Genomic DNA, 20,000 nt, shown 5'->3' with positions numbered 1-20,000 from the left:
AGGGCTTCTTAAAGAAAAACTAACAGGTCTGTGAGAGCCGGAATTCTTACTGGTTGGTGGTAGGGATGGGCGATAGAGACAATATGCAATATAAACAATACAAAATTGGCCTACTATATGGCAATATAATTAAAATCTCTATCGCGATAATTCATGTTGATGACTCGATCTACCCGCAAAGTTTAGAGCCACGAGCTATAACCGGCTGCAACGCGTCATCTTGAGTAAATGTGGCTGAAAGCGAAAGAAGGAGCTGGTGAAAAAGACCGGTGCAACATCCATTATTTGGTCCATGGAGCCTTTCACCAGCCTGACAATTCACTATATAACGGACGTTTGGAATCTTGGCAGCCGGTGTTTGCAGACGACGTACTTCCCCGCTGTGTGTGTGTGTGTGTGTGTGTGTGTGTGTGTGTGTGTGTGTGTGTGTGTGTGTGTGTGTGTGTGTGTGTGTGTGTGTGTGTGTGTGTGTGTGTGTGTGTGTGTGTGTGTGTGTGTGTGTGGGGCGGCGGAGTGGGACCAAAAACTTTACCGGGAAGTTTACAATAAATGTTTTCAAAACTACGTTTCTTTCTCTTTAAAAAAATATAATACTTTTAGTGGTCTGAAATGGTTCTATTATAATTTATATATCTCTATCTATCTCTATATATCTATATATATATTGCAAGAGGCTGCAATGTATATCGCAATATGGATTTTAGGCCATATCGCCCATCCCTAGTTGGTGGGTGATCAAATACTTATGTCATGCAATAAAATGCAAATTAATTATTTAAAAATCTTACAATGTGATTTTCTGGATTTTTGTTTTAGATTCAGTCTCTCACAGTTGAAGTGTACCTATGATTAAAAATTACAGACTACAATGCTTTGTAAGTGGGAAAACCTTCAAAGTACTTGTTCTCCCCACTGTAACATGGTTGCAGACATAAAACAAACGCATAATTAAAATTAAAACAAAGTTAAAGACAAATTAAAGAATTATAAGATATACATTTTTCTTTTTTTTCCTTTTCTTTTTTTTATTATCTACAGCCAAGCTTCTTCCAAGCACAGAATTGACGGCTAATCTTTTTCACTTCCAACTCTGACCTGTCGATAATTCTGAGCAGCTTGCTCTTTTATACAGGGCACGCACATGTTTATCGTTACCAATACCTGTACCTTAAATTCAGTTCCAGTACTCAATTGTACCTTTTTTTTTCTTACTTTCCTTCTGTAATAACAAATAAATAATTTCAGTTCTAATATAATAATGCCAAACCTATTTACTTAGAACAATATTGTATTTATTTAGAAAATTTTCACGTGCGTGCCTGTGTCGGAGCCCTGCTCTCCTTCAACATGCAGAGAGGACAGATAAGCCCGCACATACACGCTCTCAGGTACTGAAATGAAAATGAAATGAAGGTTGGAATCGCTGTGGTAAGGACTGAGCCTTAATAAATAGTATGCACACTCAATCACGTTAGCTACCTGGGTGCCCACTTATTTTAACTGTATTAATGACACAATACACTGCTTCCGGTCTATATTTTTGTCAAGCATTGACTCTGAGGACAGTGAGAGCACAGTGTTTCCTTCCACATCAGGATGTGTCTGAATTGTTCAGCTGTAGAAATAGACTTAAAGAGGTTACTTAGGGTCACGGTCAGTTTTAATTGGATTTTGAATTAAGGCATTTCTCATTGATGGCTGTTAGCCCTGGTTGGAAATGCAGTCAACCAATCAGAGCTTTGTTGGCAAGATTAATGACGGCGAGGCCAAATAAATCGCTAAAAGAGAAATAGCCATGAAAATGAATGGAACGTATGGACAAGGGGACTCAGCTTAAAGGAACAACATTTAATTGATGCATATATTTTTAATGTTTGTTTTGCCATTTATTTGATAGTACAACTGTAAAGAGAAAGAAAAACACGAGGGAAAAAGGCAGATGACTTACGACAAGAATAGAACCTGGAACATAGCTTACCCATTCAACCACCAGGGTGCCCCATACAATGTTGTACAAACTGCTCCAAGCAGTGTTATTACAGCTTCAGTGTCATTTAAGTAGGAAGTTAGTGGAAGGGATATGTCATTCACTACTGATTGCCTAGGGCAAAACAAAATAATCCCCCTTCCAATCAAAAAATGAACACTAACATGAACACTGTTGTCAAACTGAATGAATTACATTAAATGGGATGGGATTTCAATGTAATTATCAAGTTATTTTTCCCCTGTATTGCACATTAAAACAATGGCTTGTGATTAGTACATCAAATGTATCATGAAATACTGTATTAAGCTAATGTCAACTATGACTATATATTGACTAGGGATGCACCAAATTCAGATATTTGGGGTTCGGCTGAATACCGAATCCACTGGTTAAGATTCTGCCAAATCTGAAACCGTATACCAAATCCTACTCCCATCCTCAGTCCATTAACACAGTAAATACATTAATGAAGTAAACAACGTCCACAGCCTCTAAAATAGTTAAATGTAACAACTTAATGTTGAATTCACACCTCTTTTCACATCGTAGGAAAGCACATCGCTATCGCCAGATGAGTGACAATTTTGTTTGGTAAATTTTCACTAACCAGTGTATGATGAAGGCATGTTGGGTAGGTGAAATTAGAAAGCTAACGTTAACGAGCCACAGCCGGTCGTTCTGTCGCTCCGCTCCCACTGTAGGGAGACTCATTTGCCGAGAGAACGGCTGACAGAGGCACTGTCTGGTTAACACAAGTTTTTAGCTGTGACTGTCCTTCCTTTGCCGTACCTGAAGTTGCAGCATTTTGGCTGCGGTCTGTAGATTCCTTAATGCACAACTTGTATTCTTTCGGATGTTTCATACGCAAATTTTTTAACAGCTGCGATGTTGTGTATTGTTTAGGGTCCTTGCCACCACGAGACAAATCATTATTGCAAATTGAACATGTAGCTCGACTTGAATCGCCTTCTTTTGACTGAAAGTACTGCCAAACAACACTTTTTCTGCTCATGAGTTCCATTTTCTCTTTCTCACAGCCTACTGCTTTGAACCGTCCATCTACGTAAACACCTTCCTGTAATCAACGGCGGCGTCATTACGTCGACCAGCTTAGCGCACGTAGTGGAAGCGTAGGGTTTGGTTCCGTGAAAAAAATTCTACGATTCGTCAGAAACCAAACCCCGTTAAAAAGCCCAATATTCGTCCAAAGCCGAATCCTGGATTCGGTGCATCCGAATATTGACATATACCACGTTTTAAGAGATTCAAACTAGTTTAAATTTTCTGCTGTAACTGTGTCTCTGGTAACAGGTATGGTATACAAGAGTTTGTGGTCATCAACCCTGGAACCAACTGCGAGGCAATCATCAGCGAGTCCAAATGTAATCTGCTTCTCAGCTCCATCTCCATTTCTCTGGCCAACAGTGGCTGGTAAGTCACCTTCATCTCTAAAGGCAGTAGATAGTAGGGTTGGGAACCAAAATCCAGTTCCACATTAAAACAAAATAAAAGAAAATTTTTGGTTCTGCTTATTGGTTCCTTAACCAACCACATATGCTCTTTTTGGACTGTACGATGCTGCACAAAGCGATAAATATTTTGTTTTGTTTACATTAGGGCTGTCCCAAACAATTTATTTTTGAAACGATTAATCTAGGGATTATTTTTTCGATTAGTCGACTAATCTAACGATACATTTTTCAATACATTTTTCAGTTAGCGATTATTAACAATTTACACAAAACAAATTTCAATAAGGTTTGAATCTCAATTTATTAAAATTGTTTAACACTGCACTGTTCAAGTAAAATTAATTTGTACTGCATCCTGAAGCCAGATGTAGGCTATCAATCCAACAACAAAATAAAGTCACTTTCAGGAGGAATACAAAAATAAAAACTTAAAGTAAAGAGCAAAAAGAGTAGCCTGTATTTGCTTTTTTTAACAGTAGTAGGTAAAATAATGAATAAGTTCTTGTTTAACATCCAAGTTCTTTTCCCTTTTAATCTTACAGTAAAGAAATGCAGTTTTAGCAACATATGAAATCATAAGGCAAGTTGCAGTGTCTAATATAACAGTCTGTAATCGATTGGGTCACTCATGATGATGGTAAACCAAATCAACGGACTAACGTACCGTTTGGCTACTATTGGGAACACATTCCGTGTCACCATGTTGATAATCGCACATGCTTGGGAGTAAAGCTTAGATCGGGCACAAAAAATCAAGCCCGACCCTACCCGAGCCCGTGCACGTTGTGTCCGAGCCCGGCACGATACATTAACTGGAATTATGAGCCAGAGCCTGATTTTAACCTGACAATTTTTTAATACGTGGGCTGTTATAACTGATGTTATAAAGGACTTGTGAGATATCTGAAACAATCTGGCCTGGTTGCACAATTATCGAAGACCGTGCTACAGATGGGGGAGACACAATTTAGCACAGTTTACCTCACACTCAAGTCAGTGCAGGACATATACCCAGAGCTACGGGAGAGGCATAGCTTTCTCCCCACCTAATTAGGCTAATAAAGTAATGATTAAAAAACACAAATGCTTGATCAAGGGCCTGGCCCTAGGATAGTGGCAGGAAATATCGTCCAGACCCCGCCCAAATTATTTGTGTCAACGCATTTACATAATTGATTACATCGACGAATCGTCCCAGCCGTAGTTTACATGATTCAATCTTAAAATCTGAAAGTTTACAATAGTAAGTCCATAACTTGGTAAACAGTGGCATAATATACTTTAGTTAGCTGGGTTTAAATTTAGTTACAATACCAATTTTGTGGAGGTTTCCGGTTCCGTTACTGAAAGGATGATCAAACTATCCCCAACGTTAGCTTACAATGTATTTTCAATGAACTACAGAAGTTCAGAAAAGATAACACAAAATAAAAAAGAGCTGAAGAGAACAAACATATGACGAGACCAGGCACAGAAATAATAAATGAAACCGAGACCGTACTTCAAGCACCATCAACGTTAATCGAGCGACTATAACAGCGCCAAACTAACCTGGAAGCCAGGCTGATAGAGCAGAAGGGTCGAGCAAGGAGGGTTTTTAAGGATTTAGGGGATACCAGAAGACAGTGAGGGTACACACATTGTTGGCAGGAGTCCAACCACTGGCATATATTTGGGAGTGCCCAGTCATAAGACCTTACTGGACCGAGCTTCACAAAACACTGACAAGCATATTAAACCTTGATTTATCCCTGCAGTTCCCCAAATCAGTTTTTAGGGAATGCTGATTTCCATGTGAGACGGTCTGATGAGTATTTTTTTGGTATTTTGAGTGCAGTACTTGAGTAAAAATACTTCCTGATATCCCTTACACACCAATGGCTCAATCAGGGTTATACCCAGGTAAAGCCAAAAGCCCAACTTTACTTCTAAAGAAATCTAACCAAGATACTAGAGTAACTACTTCCTTTTCCAACTGCTGCAATAAATATGTAGAGGAGGAGAACTCACTCTGCACCAAATCAACTGATAAGTGTTTAATGGTTATTTATTTGTGCTTTAGAACGTACTCACTGCAAAACCATCAAAGTAAGCTTTATTTATCCCTCTGTACAATGACAGATTCAAGTCCTACAAAACATTAGTTCTGCTGGTATACAGACAGGACTGGAGTGTGTGATTTTAGCTGATGTTAGACTATGACGTGAAAGCCCCACCCATTTTTCTAGCACTTAAGGTAATTGTTATGCATTGCTCCCGGTTTGACCCAGGTGATCTCTGAATTGTCATGACCAGGGATATACCCATGGCTTGATTTGAATTTCCAAAAGGAGGGTTGAACCCTGATCAGACAACCCTAGCCCAACCCTGGTAGGTGGTGTGAATGAGGTATAACATTCCACCACGATGTATCACTATGTACAAGTTTTTTTTATGTATGCATGCTGTGATACTTTGTGCCTAATAAAATTTGAAAGCTTGTACTGTCATCTATGAAAACTGAAACATTTTTGATAGTTACTGCTCTTAACAGCAGTTAACACTCTTAAGACTTGTCAAAAGTGAGCAAAAAAAACTACTAGATATAAGTTTATGTATAGTAATCAGCAAAGAACCATTAGTTTGCTCCCTCCTGGCAGCATCACGGCAGGTTTACACTGGACACAGAAGCCGCACAATTTGTCAATTCATTGATGGTTCTTCTAGAACCATTCCCCTGCTGAACATCAGCAATGACTGCAGCTGCAACGCTAGTTTCACTAGTTCCACACTGAAACGCATAATAGTAACATACTTAAATTATGTGAATTAGTCAGCAAAGCTGACTAATTCTACATACATGACTACATACATGTAGTTAATTACCTTTACTGGCATTTCCGTGCTAAAACGTGTAATTAACACACCTGTGTCCCAGAAGAGTCTGCTCCGTTCCTCTGTGTTGATTCCAGCATGTTCCAGATGGACAGAGTAAACGGAGCACAACCTTTTGCTCCCTATTGGACAGTTTGATTTCTCCTCTGATTGGATGGTCAGTGGGCAACATGCTGATTGGCTAGTCAGCTCATGCGCTAAAACAAGGGGTCAAAATTCGTACTTTTAACTCATGTCTTGTGCTTGTAACTTCAGGTTTGCACAGGCACGTAGAAAATGTGTGTTAGTTGCTCAGACATTGTGAAACCTCACTGTTAACTGTAGAAAATATTCCTGCACAAATTTGAATGACACATGCACTAAATGATTCTATAGCTGCAAAAGTTTTGGTAACATTCTATGAAGCCTGTCTCTATAATGCATTATAAACAGTTATGTGTTATAATCTTGCTCTATAAGTATAGTTATAAACAAGCTCGTGAATAATCATAATGCTTTACTTTATAACTATAATAACACAAAGCATTGTTATAATAAGTTATAAGGTATCATGTTATATAATTACTGGTAACTTTTTGTCTATAATGCATTATGTAAACACATTCATAATGAGTTTATAATCTGTTTATAACAATATATAAGTATAGTTATAAAGATTTGTAAATAATCATTATGCTTTAACCCATCGTAAAGCATTTTATGACTTATAAGGTCAAGTATTCTAATAATCTATAATTGCTAGTCACTCCCTGACTAGCATTTTCTTTCCACGATCACAGTGTATTATAATGCTTATAATTGTAATACATTATAATCAGTTTATAATGCATAATAATCACTGCTCTAAGGCATTATGATGTGGTTATAAGTTAATCTGAATGGTCATTTGGTGCTTTGAAGGTGTATAATGTAATATTGACAGCTAGCGTTTAAAATAGTTACTGCAGTCCAAATTCAAAATAATGGAGAGACTCAAGCTCCCCTTGCCCCTCCTCTCCAGTCTCGAAGTTCAACCGCTAAAACATCATGCCTTCTATACCTGACTGACAGACACACTTTTTTTGGTTAATTACTCGCCGTTTGTCAGGCAACGTGATGCACCACACAAAACTAGCAACATTAGTATCCTACAGCTAGTTCACCAAGATAGATGAAAAAGGAAAACAGGACTTTCCAAATTTACGGTTTCTTTTTGCTTTTAATAGTTTGATTGCGTTTTACCAGCTGTCTTTGTGAACTGTCAATCTTATACAGCTTGATGCGGCACTTGACCAACGTATCTCTCTGAGTGGCTGATTAGTCAGGGTACTGAAGGATAATTCATTTTAAACTAACGGAATATTCTTTAGTACCCTGACCGGATGCCTCTCCACCCGTTCAGATAAACAAGGCAACACACATAAATACATAGGCTATTTTAACCATTTATCTGTCACTTAGTTACCAAATGGATTTTAAATAGTAGGCTACAATGTATTTCAACCATGAGAAATAAACTATGATCCTTGCAAGAAAATTTTAGTAAGTGACAAGCTCACTTCACAGGGGAATTAGAAATGGTTTCAGGTAGTACATTGAGTCTTCGCATTACATGAGTGAAATGTCCATCATTCAGTTGTTCTTTACCACAAAGTTGTTTCAAATTGGAGTACTTAATTTTTAAGTTTTGTGTTTTTACATAGATTCAAATATGTTATTGACTTTACTTAAAGTTTCCAATGCCCACTTAGAGTAACTTATAATCACATTATAATGCCTTATAGCAATTATATTGCAGCATTATTATGCATTATAAAATATTATAATGGATTATAATTATGAGAATTCTAATACACTATGATCCTGGAAAGAAAATGGTAGTCAAGGAGTGACGAGCAATTATAGAGTATTATGATACTTGACCTTTATAAGTAATTATATAGGGGTTTATAATGTGTTATGATTATTGTTGTAAAGCATTATGATTATTTACGACCCTTATTTGAGCCATACACCGATTCCACATGCAACTTTTTGTGCAGATGAGACTCATCCTAGGAGGAGTTCGCAAAAGTAGGTTTCGCATATTTTGCGATTTTCGTAAAAAAAATAATTAGAGGCAGAAATGGGCGTGGCCTACAGATTCAGCAAAATTCAGGGGACGTATGGATGTAAGAATTTTGAATGTGTTATGTACCTTGTGAGATTGACTAAAACTCCAGTACCACCATTCTATACTTCCCCACAACTTTCACTTGCATAACTTATGCTACAGAACCTCTTCTAGTGAAGGAAAAATAATACATTGAACACACTGAATTCTTAATAGTAATGCCTGCTCCTCTTTATCTTGTGCACTTAGCCAGGTGCCCATATTTGTGCAGATCCAGCAAAAGTGGAGGCGGGTGTATGCTGGAGAGTGCCAGGGCCCAGGTGTGCGCACTGACTTTGAGATGGTCCATCTCCGCAAGGTGCCAAGCCAGTATAACCACCTCTCTGGCCTGCTTGACATCTTCAAGTCTAAGATAGTAAGTGCTATGATGCTCAAGTATAAACACAAAACACGTCCACAAGATAAATACGGTACATTATCTATATATATACTGTATATACACACACACACACACACACCCCCCTAAAGGATTATTAGGAACACCCTACTATTAGTAGGGTGTTCCTAATAATCCGTATTTGACCCCCTTTCGCCTTCAGAACTGCCTTAATTCTTCGTGGCATTGATTCAACAAGGTGCTGGAAGCATTCTTTAGAAATGTTGGCCCATATTGATAGGATAGCATCTTTCAGTTGATGGAGATTTGTGTGATGCACATCCAGGGCACAAAGCTCCCATTCCACCACATCCCAAAGATGTTCTATTAGGTTGAGATCTGGTGACTGTGGGGGGCATTCTAGTACAGTGAACTCACCCTAACCCTATTGGCTCGAGGTCATGGTGCAAAGGACTCTAGGGTGAAAATTTTTTTTTTCTTTTTTTTAAGATCAACTTTTTATTATTTTTATATTTTTTGAACAGACAAATACAACTGAACAAGAACAACAACCCTCTCCCACCCTCTGTGGTCTCGAGAAAACAAAAACAAACAAAAAAAAAGAAAAAGAAATCAAATCTTGCCTAGTCGCTATCCTCTAATTCTTTTTTTTTCACATTACTTTTTTTATTGTTTTATACAGTTTTTAATGGAAGACCAAAGAACAGAACAAACAGGTCACTAGGGGTATAACATACAATTATTCTGTTCATAAACTGTTAAGAGTCAAATCAGGGATTACTCTCCCAATTGTCTCAGAGGAGTGAGAGGAGTGAGAAATGACTTGTCCTTTTCCTTTTTATCCTTCCTTTATAATAGTATCATGAGAACAAATGTAATTGTCCCCTCAGGTCAACAAAAGGTCCAAGGTCCCATCACACAACACAAAAATCCAGAATGTCTTCACTGGACAAATACTCCACATAAAAAATAAAAAGGGGGCAGAAAAGAAAAAACTTCTCAATACAACATTACCAGTAAAATGCAAATGAGAAAATAAGTACAATAAAATAAAAATGATTTGCAACACACTCACAATATCTCCTTATGCTCAATCCCTACTCCTATACATAAGCCATTTTGACCAGTACTTGTAGAATGTATCCATGTTTAATCGTAACGAGAAGGTCAAATTTTCCATTTTCTCATCTTTTGTTGGTGGACTCTCCTGCAACCATTTCTTAGTTATTGTTTTTTTACTCGCAACTAATAATACATTAAGTAGGTATTTGTCTTGAATATTGAGATCAGTTGGTGTATTTCCTAAATATATAGTACTGAAACTGTACTCCGTCTCAAATCTCAATATCAATTTTATTTCAGTGAATATCTTGAACCAAAAAGGCTGAATCGTTGAACATTTCCAGAATATGTGAAGGTAATCTGCCATAAAGTATTACATTGTCTCCAACAGAATGCAGATTCTGGTTTACCATTCTGTAAATATTTTCTTTTGGGAGTGATACAAAATCTTATGATATTCTTCCATGAGAATTCTCTCCATTGACCTGAACAGGTGGTAGTATACTGTGTTTTACAAATGTTTAACCACTCTTCATCAGATAAAATTATGTTCGCTTCCTTCTCCCATTTATCTTTAACATATAGTGTGGAGTGATTTTTAGAAGATTGTATACTTGAATATATTCTTGATACCAGTTTCTTATGAGTCCCACTCTTATACGCTTCAATAAAAATATTGATCATATTCATTTCGATGTTATCGTTATTTTTTTTATATTTTTATTATAATGGTTCCTAAGCTGTAAATATCTAAAGAAATCTTGTTTTTCTAAAATATAGGTGCCAGTAAGATGCTGGAAGCTCTTTAAACCTGTGTTGGTTGAGATTGTACAATACGATGTAATGCCTTTCAACGCCCATTGTTTAAACCTTGGATCTAACTGTGCAGGTTTAAAAATCATTGTCATAGGCCACCCATCTTAACAACCGTGCCTGTTTCTCAAGCTTAACATTTTTACATTCCTTGAACGAAACATTGAGAGGAACCATCGTCCAATGACTCAGTTCATTAGAGTATTTAAGCCTAGTAGTTTTATCCCCCAGTAGGGTGGGGAGGGGAATGTCCAGCTGGCTAAATTCTAATTCTTTCCATCTTGCTTCATACTCATTATTACACCAACAGACTAGATATTTCATCTGTGCTGCTTTGTAGTAATCTTCCAAACAGGGGAGAGACAGTCCTCCTCTCTCCCTTGATAATTGTAGTGTTTTAAGTCTGACCCTAGGTTTCTGATTTTTCCATATGAATCTAGAGATCATTCGGTTCCAGTCATTAAACTGTTTTTTTGGAATCTATACCGGCAGCGATTGGAATAGAAACAGTAATCGAGGCAGAACGTTCATTCTTATACTTTCAATTCAATTATATAAACCAAGGGGTAAGGGCATCCATCTATCTAAATCTGCTTTTAGTTCTTTAGTTATGGTTTCATAATTTATAGTGTAAATTTTTGTCATATTCTTTGGTATGTTAACTCCTAAGTATTTAATATTAGTTTTCCACTTAAAATTATATTTATTACGTATGCTCTCCTGTGGTGAATAATTAAAAGAGAGGGCTTGAGTTTTGTCTAAATTTAATTTATATCCTGAGTACCAACCAAACTGCTCAAGGCATGACAAGTTTAGGTAAACTGGAGTCAGGGTCAGATATTGTCATAAGTATATCATCTGCATAGAGACATATTTGTGTTCATTTCCTTTAAATTGGAATCCCGATATTTCTGTATCTTCTCTAATTGCTTGGGCAAGTGGCTCTATGAATAGTGCAAAAAGTGTGGGACTTAAAGGGCATCCCTGGCGACATCCCCGTTCCAGTGTAATTGAGTTAGAAATACTACCATTTATTTTAACCTGTGCCATCGGTAAATTATATAGTGGTTTAAGACATCCTGTAACCTATTCATTGAAGCCAAAACGCTGCAATACCAGGTACAAAAACTCCCATCGCACGGAGTCAAACGCCTTTTCAGCATCGAGGCTAATTACCAGAGATTTAGATTTAATTTTGCTTATGCTATCAATCAAAAATAATGCTCTCCTCACATTATCTTGTGTCTGCCTGTTTTTCACAAATCCCGTTTGGTCGATATCAATTAACTCAGGAATAATATTTTCTAGTCTTTTTGCAATTATATCCTCTAATTCTTGTGATGCTGAGGTCATCAGGACTGATACAGTGGGGAGAACAAGTATTTGATACACTGCCGATTTTGCAGGTTTTCCCACTTGCAAAGCATGTAGAAGTCTGTAATTTTTATCATAGGTACTCTTCAACTGTGAGTGACGGAATCTAAAACATAAATCCATAAAATCACATTGTATGATTTTTAAGTAATTAATTTGCATTTTATTGCATGACATAAGTAGATAGTGGATTTTACCGATACCGATAGCTAGGTTGCATGACATAAGTAGATAGTGGATTTTACCGATACCGATAGCTAGGTTGGGCCGTATTTGCCGATAAACGATTAATCGACCGAGAGTATTTAGAATTCATGGATAAAAACAAACATGACACTCCAAGTAAAACAGTGCTGAACTTTATTATAAAAATAAAAAAACTGTATTGAACCATGAAAACATGCTAAATTAAATAAATATTAAAGTCAATAAAAGAAATTCATTCAAAAAGTAATAAATAACAAATAAAAACAGTTAAACTGTCGGTTTAGAACGGTAACAGAAGATCTCTGACCTGGAGGGATCTATCTTTCCCACTATACTCGTTCTCACTTGGATGCCCATATAAGGCGTAATGTGTGACGGACCTGCCTTCCCATTGGTTGAAAACATAAACAAAGGCATCATGGGAGATTCCCTTGTCGGTAGCACCTACTGTCTATGGGTAGCACGGAGTTAGCGGCAGAAATGACCGAAAATGTGATGGATTATGGACATCAAGTGGATAAATCTTGGATGCAACAGTTTGGATTTAATGCTCAACAACCCCGAAAAAAGGCACAAGGTCCAGGCTGGATAGAAAATCACCTGTAAAGGCCACTATTGTAATGCATGATGCCAGCAGACCCTTCTCAGCTCTTGCGTACTGTGGAATGAATTACAGCGCACACTTTTCAGCCGCTCCAGCAACGGACGCAACCAGGAAAAACTATCGGTATGGATTTTTGCCGATAACCATAGTTCCACCAATCAACTATCGGTGCCGGTACCTCTAGACATAAGTATTTGATATATCAGAAAAGCAGAACTTAATATTTGTTACAGAAACCTTTGTTTGCAATTACAGAGATCATACGTTTTCTGTAGTTCTTGACCAGGTTTGCACACGCTGCAGCAGGGATTTTGGCCCACTCTTCCATACAGACCTTCTCCAGATCCTTCAGGTTTCGGGGCTGTCGCTGGGCAATACGGACTTTCAGCTCCCTCCAAAGATTGTCTATTGGGTTCAGGTCTGGAGATTGGCTAGGCCACTGCAGGACCTTGAGATGCTTCTTACGGAGCCACTCCTTAGTTGCCCTGGCTGTGTGTTTCGGGTCGTTGTCATGCTGAAAGACCCAGCAGGATCTCGTGATACATGGCCCCATCCATCCTCCCCTCAACACGGTGCAGTCGTCCTGTCCCCGTTGAAGAAAAGCATCCCCAAAGAATGATGTTTCCACCTCCCATGCTTCACGGTTGGGATGGTGTTCTTGGGGTTGTACTCATCCTTCTTCCTCCTCCAAACACGGCGAGTGGAGTTTAGACCAAAAAGTTCTATTTTTGTCTCATCAGACCACATGACCTTCTCCCATGGATCATCCAGATGGTCATTGGCAAACTTCAGACGGGCCTGGACATGTGCTGGCTTGAGCAGGGGGACCTTGCGTGCGCTGCAGGATTTTAATCCATGACGGCGTAGTGTGTTACTAATGGTTTTCTTTGAGACTTTTGGTTTGGTTTAGTTTATTTATGGATATAGAAAGACAACAAGGGGGAGGGGGATCCAAGGGATAACATGTAAAAGCGAGAAACCCTTTTTTCCATCATGGTCCCTGATGTAAGAGAAGTGGTCCCAGCTCTCTTCAGGTCATTGATCAGGTCCTGCCGTGTAGTTCTGGGCTGATCTCTCACCTTCTTCATGATCATTGAGCCCCACGAGGTAAGATCTTGCATGGTGCCCCAGACTGAGGGAGATTGACCATCATCTTGAACTTCTTCCCTTTTCTAATAATTGTGCCAACAGTTGTTGCTTTCTCACCAAGCTGCTTGCCTATTGTCATGTAGCCCATCCCAGCCTTGTGTAGGTTTACAATTTTATCCCCGATGTCCTTACACAGATCTCTGGTCTTGGCCATTGTGGAGAGGTTGGAGTCTGTTTGAGTGTGTGGACAGGTGTCTTTTATTCAGGTAACAAGTTCAAACAGGTGCAGTTAATACAGGTAATGAGAAAAACTAACAGGTCTGTGAGAGCCGGAATTCTTACTAGTTGGTAGGTGATCAAATACTTACACTACCGGTCAAAAGTTTTAGAACACCCCAAGGTTTTTATTGAAATTCATGCAGTTTAATGTCTTATTGTACTCTGAAATGAAAGAATAGAACAAATGAACATCCATCCATCTTCGTCCGCTTATCCGGTGTCAGGTCGCGGGGGGAGCAGCTCCAGCAGGGGACCCAAACTTCCCTTTCCCGAGCCACATTAACCAGCTCCGACTGGGGGATCCCGAGGCGTTCCCAGACCAGGTTGGAGATATAATCCCTCCACCTAGTCCTGGGTCTTCCCCGAGGCCTCCTCCCAGCTGGACGTGCCTGGAACACCTCCCTAGGGAGGCGCCCAGGGGGCATCCTTACCAGATGCCCAAACCACCTCAACTGGCTCCTTTTGACTCGAAGGAGCAGCGGCTCTACTCCGATCTCCTCACGGATGACTGAGCTTCTCACCCTATCTCTAAGGGAGATACCAGCCACCCTCCTGAGGAAAACCATTTCGGCTGCTTGTACCTGGGATCTCGTTCTTTCGGTCATGACCCAGCCTTCATGACCATAGGTGAGGGTAGGAACGAAACTGACCGGTAGATCGAGAGCTTTGCCTTCTGAATCAGCTCTCTTTTGTCACAACGGTGCGATAAATTGAATGTAATACCACACCCGCTGCGCCGATTCTCTGACCAATCTCCCGCTCCATTGTCACCTCACTCGCGAACAAAACCCCAAGGTACTTGACCTCCTTCACTTGGGCTAAGGACTCATTCCCTACCTGGAGTAGGCACTCCATCGGTTTCCTGCTGAGAACCATGGCCTCAGATTTAGAGGTTCTGATCCTCATCCCAGCCGCTTCACACTCGGCTGCGAACCGATCCAGTGAGTGCTGAAGGTCACAGGCTGATGATGCCATCAGAACCACATCATCTGCAAAGAGCAGCGATGAGATCCCCAGCCCACCAAACTGCAACCCCTCCCCACCCCAACTACGCGTTGATATCCTGTCCATTGATATTACAAACAGGATTGGTGACAAAGCGCAGCCCTGGCGGAGGCCAACCCTCACCTGAAACGAGTCCGACTTACTGCCGAGAACCCAGACACAGCTCTCACTTTGGTCGTACAGAGATTGGGTGGCCCTGAGAAGAGACCCCCTCACCCCATACTCCTGCAGCACCTCCCACAGTATCACCCGGGGAACCCGGTCATACGCCTTCTCCAAATCCACGAAACACACGTAGACCGGATGGGCATACTCCCAGGCCCCCTCCAGGATCCTTGCGAGAGTGAAGATCTGGTCCATTGTTCCACGACCAGGACGGAATCGACATTGTTCCTCTTCAATCTGAGGTTCGACTATCGGCCGAACCCTCCTTTCCAGTACCTTGGAGTAGACTTTACCAGGTAGGCTGAGAAGTGTGATACCCCTGTAATTGGCACACACCCTCTGGTCCCCCTTTTTGAAAATGGGAACCACCACCCCTGTCTGACTCCTTTGGCACTGCCCCAGACTTCCACGCAATGTTGAAGAGGCGTGTCAACCAGGACAGCCCCTCCACACCCAGAGCCTTGAGCATTTCTGGACGGATCTCATCAATCCCAGGGGCTTTGCCACTGTGGAGTTGTTTGACTACATCAGTGACTTCCGCCTGGGAAATTGACAACGATCCCCATCATCCTCCAGCTCTGCCTCTAACATTGAGGGCGTATTAGTTGGATTCAGGAGTTCCTCAAAGTGCTCCTTCCACCGCCCTATTACCTCCTCAGTTGAGGTCAACAGAGTCCCATCCTTACTGTACACAGCTTGGATGGTTACTCGCTTCCCCCTCCTGAGGTGGAAAACAGTTTTCCAGAAGCACCTTGGTGCCGACCGAAAGTCCTTCTCCATGTCTTCTCCAAACTTCTCCCACACCCGCTGCTTTGCCTCTTTCACGGCAGAGGCTGCAGCCCTTCTGGCCCTTCGGTACCCTGCAACCGCCTCCGGAGTCCTCTGGGCTAACATATCCCGGAAAGACTCCTTCTTTAGTCGGACGGCTTCCCTGACCACCGTTGTCCACCACGGTGATCGTGGGTTACCGCCCCTTGAGGCACCTAAGACCCTAAGACCACAGCTCCTCGCCGCAGCTTCAGCAAAGGAAACTTTGAACATTGTCCACTCGGGTTCAATGCCCCCAACCTCCACAGGGATGCACGAAAAGCTCCGCCGGAGGTGTGAGTTGAAAGTCTGTCGGACAGGGACCTCCTCCAGACGTTCCCAATTTACCCGCACTACCCGTTTGGGCTTACCAGGTCTGTCCGGAGTCCATTGCATGAAAAGTGGGATTTCTGTCCCCGTAAATGCCTGTAAACGCCCGGAAATCCCCCTAATTTTTGTCAGTTATCGACAATTTACAGGCTGTGAACGTGACGTTCGTCTGTGCCACATATTGTCGGAAACGAACCATGACGTGTGGAGAGCCCCCGCGGAGGTGCTAGTGGATGTTATTAGAATATGAATAGGCGCCTGTCCAGAGAACGTCTGGCCTGGCTGGAATTTCCTCACTCAGGATTGGATGAAACCACTACTTTTAAACAAGAAAAATCTCTTGTGATTGGTTGGCAGGTCTGATATGGGTTAGGCTATTGGTCACCCTGGGCCATTATTATAATAAAATTATATATTTATTTATTTATATTTATGTATTATATATATTTCATATATGCTATGTTCTATATTCATGTCATGGTTATCCTAAGAAAATTGATTTGCCAGGAATGTGCTGTTTATTCAAAGATAGAGCTTTATAGACACAAAACACAAACGCAATCAGAAAAAAACGGTGTACAAAGCATCGGAAACATACAGCACACACAACAAATATCCCACGCTCACGAGAAGCAGCACCGTCAACCCCTAACCCGCGGCCGCCTCTGAGCTGTAGGTCACCGGCAGCATTCGGTCTGAATTCGGTCCATTTAGCAGACGTCTGTGGTGCGTTGTCCTGTATGTCTATGGTGGCGCACTTCCCCACCTCACCCGCAGCCAGCACACTCTGTCTCGCTTCCAGCAGCTGTAAAATCCATCAATAAAGACAATTAGTACTGTGTGATATACTGCTTACGGACACAACACATCTATGAATGCACCTGAAAAATATTCACATTGACCAAAAACGGATCTAATCTTACCCTCTTTTCTTCTCGACCGACTCCGAGCTGAGCTCTTCACAGCTTCTGCCCGCGATGCTTTGTTTCTACCTGAAGCTCCTGCCTGCTGTCTCGTAATATGTCTTACAGGCAGCTGGAAAACAATTATATGAGAATGGTATGAATAAAAAAAAAAAAAAACATAAGTCACAGTAAAGTTAAACAAGGAAAGATGAAAAAGTTAAAATTACTTACACACAATGGCGTCATTATCAGTGTAATGTAAATCTCGACCTGCAGCAAATATAGGTCACGGCCTCGTTATGAGGCGAGGTTAGTCTGTTTAAAAAAAAAAAAACTGGTTAAGATCGGTATCTATTAACGTATCTATGTCCCTATACAGAATAATTAATGCAATTAATTCAATGAAAGCATATTCTTTAAATCTTACCCTTGCTCCAGTTAGTAGCGCCTGCTACAATTTGTCTCCAAGTTGTGAAGACGGCGTACTGAATTCCTGTAAATTAAGAAACAAGAAAAATACACTTTTATATCAGCTCTGTAATGACTGGCGCTGAAAGCAGCCAGACACACAGCTCTGTGCTGCTCGCGTTTAAACTTGGTGGGGTTTAAAACATTACTGCCAAGTCTAAGTAGCCTGTTTAACATCCAAATAGTCATTGTACGATCAAGAATCAACAATACAGACTAGCTCGCCGTTTCATTAATAATCATATACTTACGTTGTCTTTTTCTTTTCTGTGAGCGCATCTTTGGAGCCCCGGAGGTGAAAAAAAACGCTCCAAACGTCTTGAACAACTCCTGTGTGTTTCCAAGTGAAGTTTGACAGAGTGTACCGACAACTCTTTTACCATTTGGCCTGAAATATTCCAATATTTCTGAAGTTTTTGCTCTAACTCTCAGTCATCGCCCGAGTCCCGCTGCTATTTTTCAAATGGAAGCAGTGAGGGCGGGGGTAGGGGGCGGGGCAGTATGATAGAGAGACACAAAGAGGGCCAGATTAACCAGCAGGGCGTGAACAGCGCACACACTGGTGTGGAGGTGAATTACAGTGAGTTTTAATGGAATACTGGGAAAGCTTAATAATAGGACAACTGAAGTCTGGATTATGAGGCCATTTCAGCAGAGCCAACAGCTTCATATGCCATGGACATGTGAATATGGTGCTGAATTTTAAGAAGACAAATGGTTGGGACCTTGTCATGCAATGACAAAGCTGATATGCTTTATGTGAAGCACAGTGTTCTGGTGTCAGCAGAAAGACTTCTCTTAGAAAACTGTACAGTGGTGACTCTCTCTCCATTCCACCAGACAATGTTGGATGAGCAAGACCAAAGAAAGGCCACTGTAGTCATGCCACTATGCACAGTGGTTGAGCTCTATAGGAGACTGTGAATGAATCATGGAATGCACATTTTACCTTTTATGCCAAAGCCTGATTAATTGTTGAAATAAATTATTTTGTGTATCTTTTTGACATAACATTGGTCATTGCTAATGACATACAGAGTAATTAATCTAGCATACTTTCATTAAATAAATCAATTCAAGCTAAAATTGAAGAGTCTACAATTAGGCTATACTGAGTCTGATCTGTTTTAAGAGATTTTCTTAAAATGAAGTTAATACCTTTTATAGAAAAATGTCACCTGGGGTAAAACTCCCCCTGCTGCTACCCTGATTTGCATTTGTATAGCTCACAGCATTTTCATTTACATGTTAAAGCCTCCCCTAGAATTAGAGGGAGGGGGGGTGGGGTCATGGGGGGACAACTGGCAAGCAAGGCCCACGTCAATTTCCGACAGTTCATGGCAATTTTTGGTGTTGCCTGTAAATTGCCGTGTGCAGCCGTAAACCTGAAGTTCCACGACAATCTACAGTGCCGTAGAAAATCCCACTTTTCATGCAGTGTTAAGGACACAACACATCTATGGTGGCATGATGGCGCCTTTGTTCGGCATGGCCGCTGCTGCGTCACATTGGTGTCGTTTTTATTTGTTTGTTTTGGGCTCTCTTATGGTCACATTAACCCTGCCTTTAAACTACTGTGTCACTGCTGCGCAGACATACGATCGTGTCACCCTGATGAACATTGGAGTGTATATGGAAGGACTCTGCTGTAACAGCTGGGAGACTTATAGTCAAACTTTTCCACCCCCGTTGGTGTGTGTACCCAGCCTATATGATTACCGATTTTTGTTTCGGGGCCGTGGAAATCCCAAGAAGAGACGAAAGAGAAGGGGTTGCAGAGCTGGCGTTCAGGTCGGGATGAAGCTGTCATTGTGGATGGGGGTGCCAAAGCTTCTTTGCGGGCGGCGGCCGCGGTGGCTGCTGCCAGTTTTTCCCCGGGATATGGGTGCTGGGGGCGCTCCGTTGCGGGGTCGCCTTCAGCTCGCCTTGCCCATCTGGTCATCGTGGGGCGGTGGTGGAGACGCTGTTAGGAAACTGCAGTTTGTGGCCGACCTGCCTGACCAGCAATTGACCACACGGCACCGCTGGAAACCACGTGACTGTACCAGATGTTTGCGGCCCCTACAA

At 41.0% G+C, this 20,000-nt stretch overlaps 1 protein-coding gene across 1 annotated transcript in view; it reads left to right on the top strand.

Annotated features, from left to right (window-relative positions):
* Positions 1-20,000, top strand: part of rab3gap1 (RAB3 GTPase activating protein subunit 1) — a 91,263-nt gene that overhangs the window by 14,005 nt on the left and 57,258 nt on the right. The window contains exons 6-7 of the mRNA XM_028567054.1: positions 3,302-3,421; positions 8,678-8,843. Coding sequence (XP_028422855.1) covers positions 3,302-3,421; positions 8,678-8,843 — 286 coding nt within the window. The remainder of the gene's footprint in view (positions 1-3,301; positions 3,422-8,677; positions 8,844-20,000) is intronic.

The sequence above is a fragment of the Perca flavescens genome, chromosome 21 (genome assembly GCF_004354835.1).
Source record: "Perca flavescens isolate YP-PL-M2 chromosome 21, PFLA_1.0, whole genome shotgun sequence".
Lineage (NCBI taxonomy): Eukaryota > Metazoa > Chordata > Actinopteri > Perciformes > Percidae > Perca > Perca flavescens.
The sequence above is the reverse complement of the archived record's forward strand: the minus strand, read 5'-3'. Positions and strand labels throughout refer to the sequence as shown.